The sequence below is a fragment of the Fundulus heteroclitus genome, chromosome 2 (assembly GCF_011125445.2).
Source record: "Fundulus heteroclitus isolate FHET01 chromosome 2, MU-UCD_Fhet_4.1, whole genome shotgun sequence".
Lineage (NCBI taxonomy): Eukaryota > Metazoa > Chordata > Actinopteri > Cyprinodontiformes > Fundulidae > Fundulus > Fundulus heteroclitus.
In genome coordinates this window covers 3,682,812-3,701,162 of record NC_046362.1, presented here as the reverse complement: position 1 = coordinate 3,701,162, position 18,351 = coordinate 3,682,812, and the positions used below count along the sequence as shown (strand labels likewise).

At 40.0% G+C, this 18,351-nt stretch overlaps 1 protein-coding gene across 2 annotated transcripts in view; it reads right to left on the bottom strand.

Moving 5' to 3' along the window:
* asz1 (ankyrin repeat, SAM and basic leucine zipper domain containing 1) overlaps positions 1-18,351 on the bottom strand; it is a 63,860-nt gene that overhangs the window by 11,588 nt on the left and 33,921 nt on the right. For both annotated transcript variants that reach the window (XM_021317089.2, XM_012863606.3), the window contains exons 5-12: positions 16,045-16,156; positions 15,814-15,948; positions 15,553-15,668; positions 14,663-14,735; positions 9,303-9,359; positions 9,006-9,115; positions 3,450-3,555; positions 1,774-1,887 (exon numbers count right to left, since the gene is read on the bottom strand). In XM_021317089.2, coding sequence (XP_021172764.2) covers positions 1,774-1,887; positions 3,450-3,555; positions 9,006-9,115; positions 9,303-9,359; positions 14,663-14,735; positions 15,553-15,668; positions 15,814-15,948; positions 16,045-16,156 — 823 coding nt within the window. The remainder of the gene's footprint in view (positions 1-1,773; positions 1,888-3,449; positions 3,556-9,005; positions 9,116-9,302; positions 9,360-14,662; positions 14,736-15,552; positions 15,669-15,813; positions 15,949-16,044; positions 16,157-18,351) is intronic.

The following is an 18,351-nucleotide window of genomic DNA, read 5'->3' as shown; positions in this document are numbered from 1 at the left end:
ACTGCATTTTCAAGACTAAAAAAAACCAAATGCCTGGGGTAAAAAGGTACCCAGGAAAAGGTCCAAAAGGTCTTACATTAACAAACAAGGCACTACGGCTTTAGCACACATCTCTTTATTAAATATCTGATCAAAAGTTTTTTTTGGCAACACACATCTCTCCCTCCAACACGTTAAGTGAGTGAGATGTTGGTCAACACTCCTGCAGTGAGAGGACTTACCGCTCAGCTTCAGCTCAAATAATTTAAAGTTCTGGATAAATAAGTTCCTTATGGCGAAAACATTTGAGGCATCATTTTTGAATCACAGCTAAGTTGTTTGGAAATTCTCTTATAGGCTTTTCCAGATTCATGAAATGCAACAATTGCATTTCAAAGGTTATTGTTGCTGTTTGGTGCAGTGTTAACACATCTGTGTACTCCAGACCAGCAACTGGACAAACTTCTTCATGTGCATTAGATTAGCTGCACCATGCTGATACCCACCCTCTTAAAGTATGCGGACGTACCAAGTTGCAGCCATTGTCACGCTATAAATATTTTAACATGTTTAGATGAATTGCCCAATATACCTTAAAAGTAATAAATTAAAGGACGAGGTTGTAATCCTGGTGGGTGGGAGTCCAGGGGAAGTGGTGGTGGTTGATAGGGATGGGACTGATGCTAGAAGTACAGTTGGAATAAATGTAGTTATTATAATTATAGATTATAATTTTTTTTTTTTTTTTTTTTTAGAAAGGTTTCTGTTAAAAAAATGCATCATAAAGAGAGAAAAAAAAACACAAGTTGCACCGGACTATAAGTCGCATTTATTTAGAAATGTATTTCACACAATCCAATACTAAAAACTGACATTTAATGTGGTAAGGCAACTTATTCAATTACATAGCTGCATCCAAAATCGTCTGAATGATATGAAACATACCTGAGACATTAAATGGGGTACAAGCCAGCAACTACAACCCGGAAAGGTCTTTTTGAGTGTATTTCATCGTAACGGTCTGTTACGCTGAAGGTTGACAAAATTATGTGGAAATTAGACCGTGAGCATAGCGGTGCCATGTCCTAAACTAACAGTATGACAAGGATGTTTGAGGGCAACATAGAGCTAATGTGCAGCATCAGCAAAGTTGTAAAACGCCTGGACAGCAGACCTGTAATCTAGTGCTAGCAAGGACAGCCCAATAACAGGGTTCTGTCTCAGTTTGGGCTCTCCTTTCGAGCTCCACCAAGCAGTACTCAAGACTGAAACAGCCAAACATACAAACATGTGTTCAGTCTTTGGTGTCTACAAGTTAGTTTCAGTTAATTTTTAAGTGGTACAGGAGCAGCATATAGTTTTCACAAGCCTAGACTGCCCTCTTGAGACTATAGAAAGTAATGTTTAATACTTGGTTCATGTTGGTCAGTATGATTTACCATATAAATTGATATATAAGTCATATCTGACTATAAGTCACAGGATCGGCTGAACTATGAAAAAAAGTGCGACTTATAGTCCAAAAAGTACCTCAAGTTTAATGTGTGGTGTACTATTGCACTCCAAATAGGCAGAACTAAACATGGACAAGTTGTGACATGCAGCTTTGTCCAGAATGTTTTTGTTTCATAAATGACAATTGTGTTATTTGTAGTTTGTTTTTACACATTTTAAATTAAACTTAAGACAAATAATAAAAATGAAGACATGATCATTTTTATTATTTGCTTTTAAATAGAAGCGTGAGCTTTGCAAAGTAAATGCTTTCATGTGCACGTTCACATGTATGCTGACCTGGCATAGCAGATTGTGGAGGCAGATGATTTCCTTCTGCAGGTCTTGTGTTTGGACAATAAGCTGCTTACAGGCAATCTGGGCTTCCTTCTTTGGGTCCAACGAGATGATCAGCTGCTTGGAGGACCAAAGAAAGATCGATCTTTCATATGCATTAAGATTGTTGAATTGGACAGACAGAGGCGGTGAGAGACAGAATGAGAAAGTCAATACTATGACATACACACTCACAGGCTTATTCAACTGTTTGTTAACACAAGTAGCAAATCAGCCAATCTACAGGCAGCAACAAGGCATGTGGAACTGGGGAAGATGACTTTCTGAAGTTCAAACCGAGCATCAGAACGGGGAGGAGAGAGGATATCAGTGACTAATATTGGCTGATCCTTAGGACTGTCATGGCAAATCTGATCTGAATGCTCATTTCTTTTTGAATGCATTAACTGACATATGTAATGATGTAAAATTGATGTAAAAGTAAAAACTGATGTAAAAGTAATGTAGTGTAGTGTACAAACTAGTGGTAGTGTACTAATTTGAGGCTTTGTAAATAATAAATTTTGAGTAATTATACTTATCGAAAAGCAATACATGACATTGCAAAGTTTTAATAATAAATGCTGTTCCAATATAGAAATAAATAAATATGCATATACATGAACTTAGTCACATCAATCACAATTGTTCTGTTGGCACTAATGTTAGCACTGGTGTTTATGCTCACAGCAAATGTTGTTTGAACTGTTGCATTTCTCAATAGTTGCTGTGCACCTTCTTTGTGGGCAGGCTAGTAATCTTTAGCTGCATCACTGCCACCTACTGGACCGGAGTGGTTGCATTGGTATCCCCTTTCAGATTGATCTCTCCTTCCATAATACATATGCAGTTATTAAGTTGATTATTGATCAACTGAAAGTTTAATTTACTTTCCACAGAAGGGTGAGAATTGTTAGTAAGTATAATCTTGATACTGTTGCATGAGGGAGGGCCTCCAGGGTAAAAAAAATTACTTGCTTTGGGGACCCCTGGATAAGGGAGCAGCCAAAAGGACTCACACATATCCTTGTTTATGATTAACCGTCTGGTGCAAATGGAAAATAACACCTTGTTTTAACTGTCATGAAATTTTGGATTTAAAGCAGAGTTGCTTTGAATATCTAAAATATGCTGTGAGACCGACACTACTCTGACTAGTGTTGGAGAGTTTCCCCAGGGAGAATTTCTCATATCCTCCTAAGTCAGATTGTTCAAGATTGCAATCTACAACAGAAAGAGTAATAGAGAACAGGTCATTTCACAAGACCCCACCTCGAAACGTCAGCAGCAGCTCACTGATGATTCTGCCTAAATGGTAATCTTTACAGCAGCAGACATGCATATACACTAACACTATATGGAGCAGAGTCAGTTTGCTCCTAAACACGGACTATTTACAAATGTTTTATGGTTTGTTCATTCTAGTTGATAAAACCAAGTCACCAGTCAGTTCTGTAACTGGATAATTTTTGAAATGCTAGCACATACTGACAAATAGTGTTGGTTAGAAAATGAGTTGTTCACCATTGAATAAAGTAAAAACTATAGATTTTTGTTTCTTTTCATTGAAACGCACTGAAGACTTAATGATCCGGGACCTGAAGACCACGGAAAGGAATGAACCATTATCTGAAGTGCACCTGAGAGGCCTGGCGAGGGAAACGGCTGATGACATCCTGAAGCGTCTCCGTCAGGTAGCAGCACTGATGACCCACGCTCAGGAGGAAGTTTTGCAGGTCCTCACTCCTGGAAAACAGGAAAAGCTTAAAGGAAAGCCTTAGTAAGAAAAAAAGGAAGATTTAGTTAAAGATTAAAGTTTACATTTTATACTGATTTAGTCTTTCTACACTTTTTAGTAATAACCATCAACATTGACAACTTAAACTAAACTCCCCCCAAATCTATGTGGATAAAATATCCTATATGATGCTAAAATTAAGTCAATAAGATAAAAGTATCAAGCATTAGAGATTTGTTTTAATCCTTCTGTTTTAACTTGCATTTTATGTCTTATGTTTCTGTAAATAGAATATTATTGCTGTATAATGGTTTGGCCGATGAATTTTAATGTTTAACATCATGAGCTTTGAACAACGAACAGAAGTAACTAAATACATTCTTACACTGTTATTTTGCTGCTGATTTTTACGGCATCAATCAGTTGCAAACGAGAAACAATTGCAGTTTTGTTTTGTTAAATAACCAGAACATAAAATGCATTCCTTTGTCTCCCATGCTTTCCTGGGTCGATACATAATACAGAAGATAAAGTCAAGAGGTTATCTTTTCTCCCAATATGTCTACATGAAGAAACAAGGCACGGTCTGCAAAAGATACTCAGCTATGACAGAGCAGACAGATTGATAGCTTGGACCAAGCTCAGAGCTCACAAAGTCCAAGTAATTTTCTGGAGTCCCCTTCAGCAACTTCTACAGAAAACTGAGCAGGTGGCCACGCCACCAAATCCTCCTCATATTAACCTATTTTGTCATCCCTCCCTGAAAAGACCCAGGTTAAATGATTATTTATATTCATCAACCTTCCGGGTGGCGTTTCCCATCGCCTAGAACTGTGGGATATTGATAGTTTTTATCTTAATGGTACATTTCCCTGGCTAAGGGCACAGAGCAGGCAGCCATCCCAGCCCTCCTAACACTCTGTCAGAGAGGCCAGTAAACAGTGTCAGCCAGACGCTACAGCACCCACACCTCCCTTCTACTGCTGTTAGTTTATCTAAGGGTACAGACTGATGATGGGCCAGAGAGAGAGGGTGGCCAACTCCAGGGCCTATCCACCACACCGTCTCCAGTGCTTAACAAGTGCTAGAAAGTATCAAGCACCAGTAAAACTTTGGCCCTAGCACCAAAACCACTGCCATCCCAGTACCGGTTCACCGCTGGGGCAGAGGACAGCATAGTTTTACCCTGAAAGGAACCACAGCCAATCAAAACATTGAGCATCATAAACAAAAACGCTAGTCAACGAAAACCTTTCCAACTAGTGTCAGAACAATACAAGCTGTCTCTTGTCTTCAGGTGCAAGGAGATTAAATTGCTCCTCAACACCTTCAAGACCAAGGAGCCGATCACCAACGGCACGAAAAAGAAGACAGAAGTTCCCTCACTGACCTTCTGTGGGGAATGTGGAAAGAGAGCGACTGGTACAAAATGAGGACTTGAGCTGGAGCTTTAACAGGTCTGAACTGCTTAAGATGATGTGACAACCAGCAGGTCCTAAGGGTGATCAGGTGCAAGGGTCCTTTTATTGCTGGTCCATTACAGCAACCCCACATGCGGCAAGTGTGTGTAGTACTCTAACTGTACAATAGCTTAGAGCAGGGATTCCCAAAGTGTGTTCCCAAGATTGGGGGCCGGCGCTCTGTTATTGTTACTCTGTGCCACTATACCAAAGTTCAATTCAATTAAATTTTACTTATATAGCGCCAATTCATGAAACATGTCATCTCAAGGAACTTTACAAAATGTTCTCTCCCTCCCCCCACGCTCCCATCAGACACAAATCAAATTAAACTTCTTCGTGTTTCTATTTTGCGGCGTAATTTGTGACTCAGATTTAGAATCTGGTACATGGTACATGTAGATTATCAGGGTTTATTCCGTGAATCCACCTGGATGGTTTCGGCTTCAGAGACGTTTCAGGTTGTGTGTCTCTTTCTTTCTCTGGCTCCACGTTGAGCCACCGATGTACCTGAAAATCCTCAGGATCTTGTTATAGATGTTGTGTGTAACTTTATTGCAATTTAAATCAAATTCTGTTCCAAGTTTATTTCAATAACCTTTATTATGATGATTGTATTGTGTATGATGATGATTATGATGATTGTAACTGCAACTGCAATTTTTTTAATTAAAGAAAAACTGTTCCGGTCATTTGAGCACAATTTAACATGTTGTATTTAATATGGCTATAAAAAAAACCTTGTTGCTTTTTTTTTTTTGAAGATGTGGGGGATTGGGGGTGCGTCAACCCGGTGGGGACACAGAAGGTGGTGCGTGGCAAAAAAAAAGTTTGGGAACAGATGGCTTAGAGGAAAGAGCTCCAGGGGGCCATTTCAGAAACCTGGGTTAGTGGATATCCAGAGTAATTTCTGGGGTACATTCCTACATACCCTGGCTTTTCCATTTCAGAAAGCTCAGAAGCCTTTACCCTGAATCAAATTGTGAATACAAGAAACAACCCTGCTACCGCGCAGATCTGTAAGGGCTAACCCTGAGTTTTCCCAACTTCTCAGCTGAGATCTGCTGTGGACGTGTCAGGAAAGGCGTGTCCTTTTCTAGAGGAGACTGTATGCTGGAACACAAATACTCCACAGAAATCTCTGTCAGTAGAGGCTGATAAGACCATGATTAAATGTCTGATCATTTCTGGATTAATATACTTTCAAGTGTTACCGTTTTCTGCAAATGTCAATGATTTATCTCACTGCTCTTATAACACGAGTGGACGCGCTCAGTTCTGAACAATTTCTTTGTACTGATCTTCGTTTTTATGCCAATAGCAGCTTTTTAATAACATAGGAGACACAGAAAATATTTCAGACATGTATGTTGCACTATGTCAGCAATGTTATTGTTGTGGTCTGTTATAGTAGAGTTTAATGTTGTTTCATAGTCAGAGACCCATAAGATTGATAAAAGAATTACGCAGAATGAAAGCAATTTATTCTGTATCAAATTTTAAGACTTCCAGTTCTAATTTTCCATTCATATATTCCACCACCCCCAAAACACCGTTAGGGCTACGCCACATTTCTTCACTTAATGCCACCTTTACTTCAACTTAAAATATAAATATAGCTTACATGATTGATATAAAGCAAAAAGATGACCATATCAGTTATTGCAATAAATCCCCCATCCCACCATTAATTGCAAATGTTGATTATAGCCAATTAATGGTTTAGTTGAACCATTAACTAAACCATAAACATAAGGAAAACACGAGAAAAAAATTTGAACTCAACCTCACCTGATTAAACTGTATTTTCATACTTCATCTTAATTTGCTGCCATGTCAGGTTGCATTTAGACATGTAATCAATTACTCAAAACATTAAGGACAGCACTCTCCCCACTGATCAAGACTTACACACTTCGTAATTAACCTTAAACAAGCTATGAATATTATGAAAGACACTTCACTCACTGTTTGAACTGATGCCATTAGGCAAAAAAAATAAAAAAAAATAAAAAAACACACACTTGCCCCATTTACGGCAAGTGTGTGTAGTAATCTAACAGTGCAATAGTTTAGAGCAGAGGTTACAAAAAAATTAAATAAAAATGCAGGGATTACAAAAAAATTAAATAAGTAAACGATTGTATTTTCATTTATATACTAATCACTACGGCACAATTTTTATTTGGCAAATAAGATTCTGTTACAGGTTGTTTTTTTTTCCACAATGACAAAGTTACTAAGAGGGAAGAAATTATACTCACAATTCAATACAAAAGTCTAAGACCATGTTTTCTTGGCTTTTTGTCTTTTTCAGACCAGTAGCGAGCTATCCCTTATCAAAAGACAATCCTTTTGGATGACCTTTATGCTGCTAAGAAAGCAGTGGCAATCTGCCACCACAAGAATAAATATTTTTTAAAAAGCCAGCATAATCAGTAGACACATTTCTGGAAATAATTTACATGCCGTTATCGTCTAGACAAGTGATGAGCAAATGAGCCTGCATATTGATGTGTATGAAATTAAATTTATCTGTGTACACATTTCTTTTTTGATTGGTTTGCTTATAAGATGGTTGTAATGAAATGTTTGGGATTTTTTAAGTTTCCATTTACTCTTCTCTAAAACATAGTTCAACCAGTGTATTATGTTAGTTTTTGAGCTATTTTTATCCGTTGTAAGACGAATAGAAATGTAGCCAAAAAGAACTTGAAACGTTCCAGAAGGAAACATTTTCTAGACAGAGTTGTTTAGTCCACTCGTTAGGATAGACTAATTGCAAACTTCATGCTATCTTTGTCCCAGCAGGTGAGGCAGAGGAAAGCCAGCAACTTTCTCCCTCAACTGCTGTTACTTCCCGACTCATTTCAGCCATCCGTCAGCTCTCACCTCACCAATCATTAGAGTACTTCTCAAACCCTTAGAGCCTGGCTCAGTGTTACAAAATGAAGAAGGGAAGAGGGCGATGCAGAGTCAAGACGGGGAAAAGCTCACTAGGGTGGATGGATGACTTCCAGTGGAGGAGGACGGATGGGCAATTTGGAGACGATGAAGCAAAGGATGAATGTGCAGGAGGCTTTAAGGCAAGGGTCAGCAACTTGTGGAGCCTCAAGAGGTTCTTTAGACCTTCCATAATGGCCCTTAATACATTAATTAGAAACTCTACAGAAACAACTAATATTTTTATAGGGAGATGTAGCGGCTTTAGTGGCTTTTTTTTTCTTCACATAAACAATGACATTGAATTTCCACAACAGAATGACACTAGAAGTACCAGCAATAATTTTAGATCTACTTTTCTTGCCATTAGGCTGGAAAATATTTGCCTATTTTTAAATAATTTTCCATAAATAACATCCCATCCAAAAGAAAATGTATCCATCCTCATTTTACTAACGTTTTCTGTTTTTATTCATATTAAAACCTAAAAGTTGAGATAAAATTAGGATTCTTTAAATAGGAAAACAAATGTACTATAATGGTAAAGGTCGCAGACCCCTGGTTTAAGGTTTGTGGGCGACAAGTGTTTACATTTTTACCCATATTTGTTTTGTTTATAGTGAAAGGTGGTTTTTTTTGCCGCTGACCCCCCTTTTTTTAATACAATGTAGAATCTCCAAAAACAATTGAGAATGCATTTGCACTTGGTTTTGTGAATCAATTACCATGAGAATGAAGCTAAAATCCTCTGCAGACCATGCATTTCTATTAGCAACAATACACATTCATACAACATTAACGCTCCTCACTTAAGGTCAAAGGATTCTATATTCATGAATTTGAAACACGGCTTCAATTTTGGATTATTATGGTACTTGCATTTCATCATCTACTGATACAACATTATAAAGTATTCTTAGTCTTTCAAAAGTGATGTAGAGGAATTTTATTCTGAAAAAGGTCCATAATCCTGAGACATTTATTGCACATGTTTATCCCTGGTACACTAGTCTTAATTCAACAGGCCTGTAAGATATTAAAATCCAATATCCTACCCACTGTCTCCAGTCCCCAGCTGAATCTTGTCCAGGTCTACTTTGTCCAGATGCATCTGCTGCACAGCACTAAGCAGTTTCTGCCGGTCCACCGGATCTGTGATACCAATCTGACAAACAGGAATACATAAAGACATCTTTTGTGGATTCTGGGCACTTGAAGCCTACTTAAAAGGTTTAAGAAGCAAATTATTGAAAGTTTAAACTTGTGTACAACATATTGTTCATAATACAATAACCCTGAAGTCTGACAGCAAAGAACAAAGCTGACACACAGATCTTACAGTCATCCACTACCTTCTCAAAGTCCTCCTCGTCCATGGTAAACAGATAGCTCCAGGTGATGTCATGTTCCTGTGCTCATGTGCAAAAGAAAAACAGCAGAATTTACCAAATCCAAATTCTACAGCTGTTCCTGTTACAGATGTACTTTGGGCATTTTCAAAAATCTAGAGTCAGCTACCTACACCCGTTGAGTAAAGCTGATAAGAGAGAAAACTTAAGGTGTCTTCCCACAGTTTGAAAGTGCTGTGTAAAATATGTAAACTATACATCTCATGACCCATTCCAAAGCAGGAAAATGTCAGTTTTGCACAGCAGCCTCTTTCTGGATCAGTGGATAACCACTGTTCCACTAACTGAGTGCAACATCATGGCGTAACCAAAACAACCCCGGAGTAGGAAAGACCAGGGAATGTAAAGGTTGTACCACAAAAAGGAGAAAAGAAATTTCAGACATCAACAATACATAGAATTTAGGGGTGTATTCCAATTCAATAATACTTATAACAGTTAAGTTTATAAGCTTATTAGCTTTAAAAAAATCATCAATCAAGCACCCAGTTGACTGAATTCAATCACTGACTTTGTAGCAATGACTCCTCCCGATAGGAGTATGTGATTCCAGTGGATAGTTGACTGCATCTCTGCAGCAATCCCTCTTACAGAGCATCATTGCAAAGAGGATAATTTTGAAATGTACTCTGGATTTTACAGGGAATTAGTCCACAAACACTTTGGTCCCCTTTTTGTAGTAAGTAAGATTTTCTTGAAATGTGTGTATTTGTCCTTAATTTGAGCAGTAACCTACCAATAGAATGAGTATTTTGACCCCTAAAATATCTTGTACAGGTTTGTGCGTCCCCAGACCAGCACTGACTCACTACCAAACCCATTATGCTGAACAATGTTACAGGCAGCATAACGTTCACCACAGCTTCTCCAGACCCTTTCGCCTCTGTCGCATGAGCTCAGAGTGAACCTGCACTCATCTGCAAAAAAAACTGAGTACCAGTGCCTCTCCTACCTTTCTACAAATACTGCTTTCTTGCTGCTCATTATGAGCCCCCTGTTTCCACCAACATTTCAGCTGTTCTATGCTGAGTTTCTCAGTTGAAGCAGATTGAAGCTTCTGGGACGTCGTCATTTTCCAAAATGATTATTATTGCAGTTGTTGCCAATGTAATTTACACTCTTTCTGTCCGACCAGCTGGGAAACCGGCTGTCTCGGAAAAAATGGGACGTCATTTGAGAAATGCCCCATCGGTGTCGATGTTCTGGTGTTAAATTAACAGCAGGAGCACTAAAGGGAGAGGCTCTGATGCTCACTAGGCCTCTGCCTCCTTTGTGCTTAGTGTATAGCCTGTGGATACTGGATATGGGGTGGAATCCACCATGTATGGTGAGTAGCTTTTGTGTCTGAAAGGTATTCTATGCAACCGGGGTTGATTTTCCAGCGAGGCTCCCCCCAGAGGGCGAAAGTAAAAGTGCACTGTCATAAAGATGCTCAGCTGTTCTGGTTTCCCCGTCAAGCCAGGCACGGTTGTTTTGAGCTTAGCAAACATGCGAATGCAACAAATCACCATGTCTACTAACACAGTGAAAGTATGAACATGCACACAGAGAGAGAGAAACCATTCCAATGCAGTGTTTCTCCTAGGAATTTGCTTACCGGATGAGCGGAGCGGGGGGAGACAAGCTTAGCGCGATGGAGCGGGGGGGAGACAAGCTTTGCGCGACCGGCAGGGGTGGGGTGGGGGCGGTGGGGTGGGTTTGGTGTGGGAGACAAGCTTTGCGCGACCGGCAGAGCGGCGGGGTGGGGGGTGGGGACAAGCTTTGCACAACCGGCAGAGGGGGGAGACAAGCTTTGCACGCATATGGAGTTAGTTTTTTTTTTTTTTTTTTTGGAGTGTTGGCCAGGCGGTAGCGTGAGGGAAACCGTACAATGTTACTTACAATCGCATCAGCAGAAACGCAAGGTCCGCGTCAGCCTTGAAGCCTTCTTTTTCTTTGAGTTCTCGCCATTCTGAAAAAGCTTGCCCGATGTTGTACTGTCACCTCCCATTTTGTGACGTCACGCAGCGGACCCGCTGTTGAGCAACGACGCACTATTTTCCAAGATGGCGACGACTGGTGCTCTGTCTGAAGCAGAGAGTGATGAAGTACTTAGTGACAGTGATGGAGTTCCGTGGAGCTATCATCATCTGATAGCGATATGGATTTTTTTAGAAGAGTTTCTTGACAGAAACCGGACTTTTGACGGAATCCAGCCGTACTTATTTCCAGTGCAAACTCAGTCGGGCCCCCCCAAGATATATATATATATATATATATATATATATATATATAATATATATATATATATATATACATATACGCGCGTGTGTGTGTGTGCGCACTTGCTCCGCCGCAGCACGGCTTTACCGGCGCTGCAGCGGAGGATAGATCGTGCTGAAGTGACTTGAGTTATATTTGCCCCCTAGTAAATAGGGCAGGTGGTCATTATTGTATAAATATTAAAATATAAAAGCGTTCCAGCACATGCTGGGGCGGAGGGATACCACATCACATGAGGTATCCCTTCGCCCCTCTGGTCGATAACCATCCCCGCAAATTCTAAATTAAACATTAACTTACCGAAAATCCTTGCTCTCATGTCATGTTCAAAACATTCTGCTTCGAAATGGTTGCTGCATATGACTTGTTTTCTCTCTGGCCAGAAGTTAGATGGCAAATCCGCTCTCTTCAAGTTGGCAATCCAGCGACAAGCCCGGTGGCTCATGAATCAGAAAGTTGAAATAAGCAATGTTTTTTCCACTTTTACCAGTTGTGTTGGAACATCCAATGGCCATGCACGTGAGCATTGTTGCTTTAACAATAGCTCTCGCGAATGTCAGTGGTGAAGTCCACTGAAAATCCGAAAAAATTGTTGATGATCGCAGCTGTGTAGAACGGCTCCTATTGACTTTGCATGGAAAGTGGGGAGAAATGCAGTCGCCGCTTCCGCTTTTCCACGTCACAGGATGTGATGTCAGACGGCCCTTACTGCCCAAATATGGGCAGTAATGGCCGCCCCCATACACAGTGATCCAGATGACAATTTATGTTTTTATTTTCTTATTGATTAAAGATAAGTTCATTAAATAACCACAAACGTATTAGTTTTAGTTATAGCTAATGGTCCCCTGATTTTTCCTTGTTGACCAGAATTCCCCTTTAACATCAGTGGTCTGTATTTCCTCCTTTGGCCAACTTATTACCCCAGCAGGATATCTGATTACTAGCAAGGCATAGCTGTTGATTGACTGGACCTTGTTCTTGCCATTGAGCCGACTTCTCAGAACTTACCTTGCTTGTTGCATGTATTTGGCTGTTGCTGCTTTCCTTGTGGCCTATTCTTGGTTGCCATTTGCTTGTGGTATTCCAAGGTACTTATAGCTCTCTTCAACATCTGCTAGTCTTCCTTCTGGGATCGCAATCCCCTCTGTTCGGATTATTTTCCCTCTCTATGTCACCATCCGGCCACATTTCTCCAGCCCAAATGAGATTCCGATGTCTCTACTGTAGATCCTAGTGGTGTGGATCAGCGAGTCAATGTCTCGCTCACTCTTAGCGTACCGCTTAATGTCGTCCATGTACCGGAGGAGGCTAATAGTGGCCCTGTTTCTAAGACGGTATTCATAGGCAGACTTGTTGATTATTTGGCTGAGGGAGTTCAGTCCTATGCAGAACAGCAGAGGGGACAGAGCATCTCCTTGGCACATTGATGGTGATTTGTGCAATTGGCTTGAAGTTGGCCTGAAGGGTGGTTTTCCACAGCCTCGTGGAGTTTGCAATGAAGGCTCTCAAGAGTGTTGTTGACCTTGTAAAGCTTCAGGCATTCCAGGATCCATGTGTGTGACATATGCCTTCTTGTAATCAATCCATGCAGTGCACAAATTTGTTTGTCTGCTTTTGCAGTCTAGTGTGACTGTTCTGTCAACCAGCAGCTGGTGTTTGGCTCCTCTGGTGTTTTTACCTATGCATTTCTGGGCTTCTGTCATGTGTTGATCCATGTGCCCACTTATTTTAACTGCTATGATGCCTGACAGGAGCATCCATGTTGTGGAGAGACAGGTTATTGGTCAATAATTGGTAGGGGCTGTCCCCTTCTGGGGGTCTTTCATTATCAGGACTGTTCTGCTCCCTGTCATTCAGGGTGGGTCCCATTATCCCGCTAGGCGTTCATGGAGAGAAGTCAGCTTCTTCAGCCAGTAGGCGTGGATCATATCTGGGCCTGGTGCTGTCCAGTTCTTCATACCCGAGAGACTTTGTTAGATGTCTGCTATTGTGATGTTCACTGGACTTTGTGTATCATTGTTATATGATGCTTCTTTCTCCCATATACCTTTCCAGCATTGCTCAGTCTGTTGCCTTGGTGGGTTGGTGTGTGTGTGTGTGTGTTATTACCCTACCATTTTTATTTAAAATAAATAAATGCAGTTATTAATTCAATCCTTAAATAAACATGTTAAAAACAGCAGCTTAAAACTCTTTCTCAACACTTTTGGAGAGTTTATCTTGAACATGGAAAATAAGAAATATGTATTACTCTTTCCTTCAGTGTGTGCATTCATACTTATTTTTGCTGTCTAAAAAAAAAGAAGCTAGTTAAGGGAGTTAATTAGGGGAGTTTTATTGCCTTTTGGATTCCGAAGTGGTGTTTAACATAGATATTGTATATAAATTCGGCATTCGGTTCTTTCGATTTTCAATAAAGACTGAAACACAATCAAACAACTCAAAAAAACTGACAAAGTTGTGACCAGACTTGGTAACAAAGTGGTAACTGTTTCACAGTAATGCCCGAGGCTAAAGGTAGCTTGTTAATTTCAAGATGGGACACCCTTACCTTGAATTTCACATGCAGCAATGCGTGGTGTTTCCGCAGATGCGCTATCATGTTGGAAGTGTTACCTTCTATGGCCGCCACTGTTCTAAAGCACAACTTTGGGTACCCAAAGTAAAACCATACCGCCGACTTTATTCTTTTAAAAGGGGGGGTAAGTTCAGGGCGTTTGCCTCATTCGGCCATTATGCTACCTACAGAATTATCAGCTCAGGTGCGCGGAAGAGTGGTTATGTGATGCCGGGGGATCTGACCACTTTCTCTGAGGAGATTTATATTTTTAAAGAGCGCTTATACTGCAAGAACGGTATTAGAGAAAATTTCAGCGGTTTTGAAACTGACTTTTTAATACTGGGGTATACCTTGAAATCAGTAACCGGCCCATGCCTGCTTAGGTCAGACGTTCTCACATTCCGTTCTTACGGCATGGGGTCATGGTACCCAATCTCTAGGGGGTCGATGTTAACTTGTCTCAGTGTGTAGCACTTACGGCCAAAATGTCAGTGAGATAGCCCAGATCAAGGCCGTGCAGGAGAAGTTCAAGTTCATCAAGCTTCGTTTCCCTGAGTAGCAGAGAAAACAGACATTTCTTCATAAACAACTGACTTATAGAATCAAATTATTTTTGAAGTAATGATCTAAGTTGAGAATGAGTTTACTTCAAACAACAAACACGGAATCAAGAAAATGCAAAAGAAATATTTTGAATGCAAAAAGTTACCAAACAGAAACGTCTAGAATCAGTACCAGATCAAAGCTTTACAAAACCCAGAGATATTGGCCACAAAACCTGATCAGTGCATCTTCAGATTCAAATGTTGGATTCGCCTTTTTGTACGCATGTAAAGGCTTCAATAAGGCATGAAATTAAACCAAAGCAGGAAGAATTAACTAAAGTGACCTGATCTTCTGAGGGTAACACAAGGGAAAAGCTTAGCTGAGAACAGATCACTCTTATCATGATCTGTAAAACCTACTACTGAATTACATGTTATTTAATGTCTGTCCTTGAAATGAGTGAAAGACTAAAGCTAAAATGGGCAGAAATTCCACATGCCAAACATGGTTAAATATAATACAAAGTTTCTGGCAGCACCATCTGAGTGGACTAAACAACCATGAAGGAGGTTTATTATTGTTTATGTCTGGTGGTACAATGGATCAACACCACCTGCAACACAGGCACCGGCACACTGAAAATCTAACAGGAGGCAGTTTGCAAACAAAATGCAGAAAGAGGGATTTTACCCTGACAGCATTTAGAGGACTTGATTTAGAGAAGATTGGGAATAATCCTTTTCAATACTTTGTGCAGCTCTAAATACTAACAGCGAGTGAGATGGCCTGGAGTCACAGACAGCATCTCACTGACCGTCTTACCTTTCCTTAGAGACAGCATCAGAGTTTGTCTTAAAAAGTTGAGACAACATCTCCTCTATAGAAGTGGAGGCTGGGACAGCAGAGAGTTGGGAAGATGAAGCTAAAATCCTGGCTATCTGAGGAAAGACGTGTTAAACACAAAATTAAACTGCAAAGCATTTTATGTGCATTGGCAAACAAGCATACAAAGTACCTCAGTAAAATACAAGATTCTAACTATTTAAACTGATAGTATCTAAATGTCAGAAGGACTGACATTACCTGTGTGCGTTTGTGCAACTCGGCAAGCTCAGCAGGGCTTTTGCCATACTTGGTCCTTATGGTTTTATCAGCTCCCAGCTGAAGGAGCTTTAACACCGCCTCTTCTCTGCCATGTTGTACTGCTATAGACAAAGCCTGGCAACACACACCAGCATCAATAAAGTCATGTTTACAACAATTACACCATGTCCCTATTAACTATAACTGTGATAAAAGGGAAAAGTAACATACTGTGTATCCTTTGCTGTCCTGGATATTGATTTCTGCACCATGAGACACCAGCAGATTTATGACTTTAGTGTAGCCATCCCTGGCTGCCAACATCAGGCATGTTTTCTGAGACCTTTAAAAAGGACAACTGATGTTAGGGGATAAAGGGGGAAGCCCCTGGAAGCTGACTGAGTGGGCAATGAGGGTAAAAGGGGTTATATGAAAAACATCAGAGGAAAAAAAAATATTTTAGAAAACAATAATGCAGTAAACCAGATGGGTACTGACAACACAAAGAAAAAAACAGAATAGTTACAGGGGAACCACTAGAGGGCAGCACACACAACATGATGCAGAATGATGGACATTCAAGGTCCAGCACCTGTTGGTGTTCAAAAACAGCTGCAATCCCTCAAACGTCACTATCATTTGACCCAGAATTAAACTGGCAAAGGAAACTGGAGTTAATCAAACACTAAAAGAAATGTTAATGTACAGGTTGATTTCAAATTAAAACTGTTCCATAGTTTGATTCAAATCTACAACACAAAATAGACAAAATGTTTACAATTAGACGCCTGAGCCACCAAATTACCAAGGAGCTCTTTAGGAATGTTCAACGAAAACCAATCCTTCCTCCTTCACTTTTGATAACAGTTCCAGTAACTAGAATTAGTTTATTTAAATTGCCTTTTTTCATAATCCCTCTCAGACTTTATGTACAGACAAGAGGAGATCCTGGTCCTTAGAACTTTCCCATCAGAGTTCTGGGTGTCTATTTTTGAAACTTGATCTCCTGGAAAATAACATCTTGCAATATTATGCCATGCATATAAATTTGCAGAATATTTAGAGTAACTATCAACTTATCATTTCAGAGGCTGGATGGAGGCCAAAGTTAGACTTACTGCAGTCTAGCTTACAGATACATTGTAGGTTTTCCAATCAAAAGCTAGAATGTGTCATGATCCCCAGGTCTTTATTTATTTTTAGGTTCTTGGGGATCTTGAATTTTGTCTTTCACCTTTTTAGTGTTCATTCTGTAGAGTCTGTTCCTTGCTTCTAGTTTCTTGTCGTTATTTAGTATTCTGTTCATTATGGCTTAATTAGTTTACACCTGTTCCTGTTACTTCCCCGCTTGTCGTCAGTTCAGTTAGTGAGTTTGTCAGTTCTGTTTTCTTACTATCTGTCATTTGATTGTACCTCCTCTCCTTTAGCTCATTACTATCATATCATTAACCTGTGCTTGTTGCTTCCACCTGCCTTTCCCTCTTGTCTCCTCTCCTATTTAAACTGACAGTTTCAATAGTCCTTGTGCTTCCCTTGTGTCTGGTCTGTCTATTGTTTAAGTTCCTAGGGTCTTGTTTATAATACTTTGCATGGAATCCACACAAAAAGTGTAGCCACTGTCCCCTGTAGGTTATAACAGAATGCAATGTTCAGAGTCTAAAGCAACATAATGGCCAGACGTCATAATTGGTCAGAAAACCTTTGATCAATGAAACTGCGTTCCCTTGTAATTTCTCCATTTGCAGGTCTTCCTGCAGTGCCAGTGCATCCACCGCGCAGCATTATGCACGAGTGTAGTTGACTGTTTTAAAGCAAATAAAGTAATTGCCGCACACTTTGTCACAGTTTATCCATTAATCTCACCCTGCCGATCATCAGGGAAATGGGATGGTAGAAAACCCAGATGAAATGTGGTGCGAACTTTTATTTCAGATTTTAGACAGCTTATAGGCATTCTTTTATTTATTAGAAGGGTGACTATGAGTAGTTATGTGTCACCAGCGCAAACACGAATGACACTGCGGTTTTGAATGTTTACGATCAAGTCGATCTATGATAAAAGTCTGATATGGAGTGAAATTGAACGTCAGAGGATACTTTATGGAATTTGTCTGCAATTCACCACTCTACTATCTGAGTCGTCAATTTCCGCCATCTCCAAAATGATTAGAGGCCTGCACCTTCTGCATGGAAAGTGACGTCCGCACGTTTCAGGCCCCATTTTGCGCGTACACGAGCTTTATAAATGAGACCCCTGGTCTGTCTTCACCAACCTCACCTGATATAATAACAACCAGTTTATTATTTTGGTTAAATAAAGTATCGTTTGACTCCGGCATGCAACTACCTAGCTCTTGTCTGCATTTCGGTCCTGCAACAACCACACAAAACCTGACAGAACGTGGTTAAGGGATCACAACATCTGCACGAGCGTTAAAATCCCCTCAATAATAATTCGACAAGAAAGTACCAGTAAATCAGTAATAAAAAGAGCAGAAACTTATATAAGAAAGCCAAGAATAAGAAAAACCCAAGTTA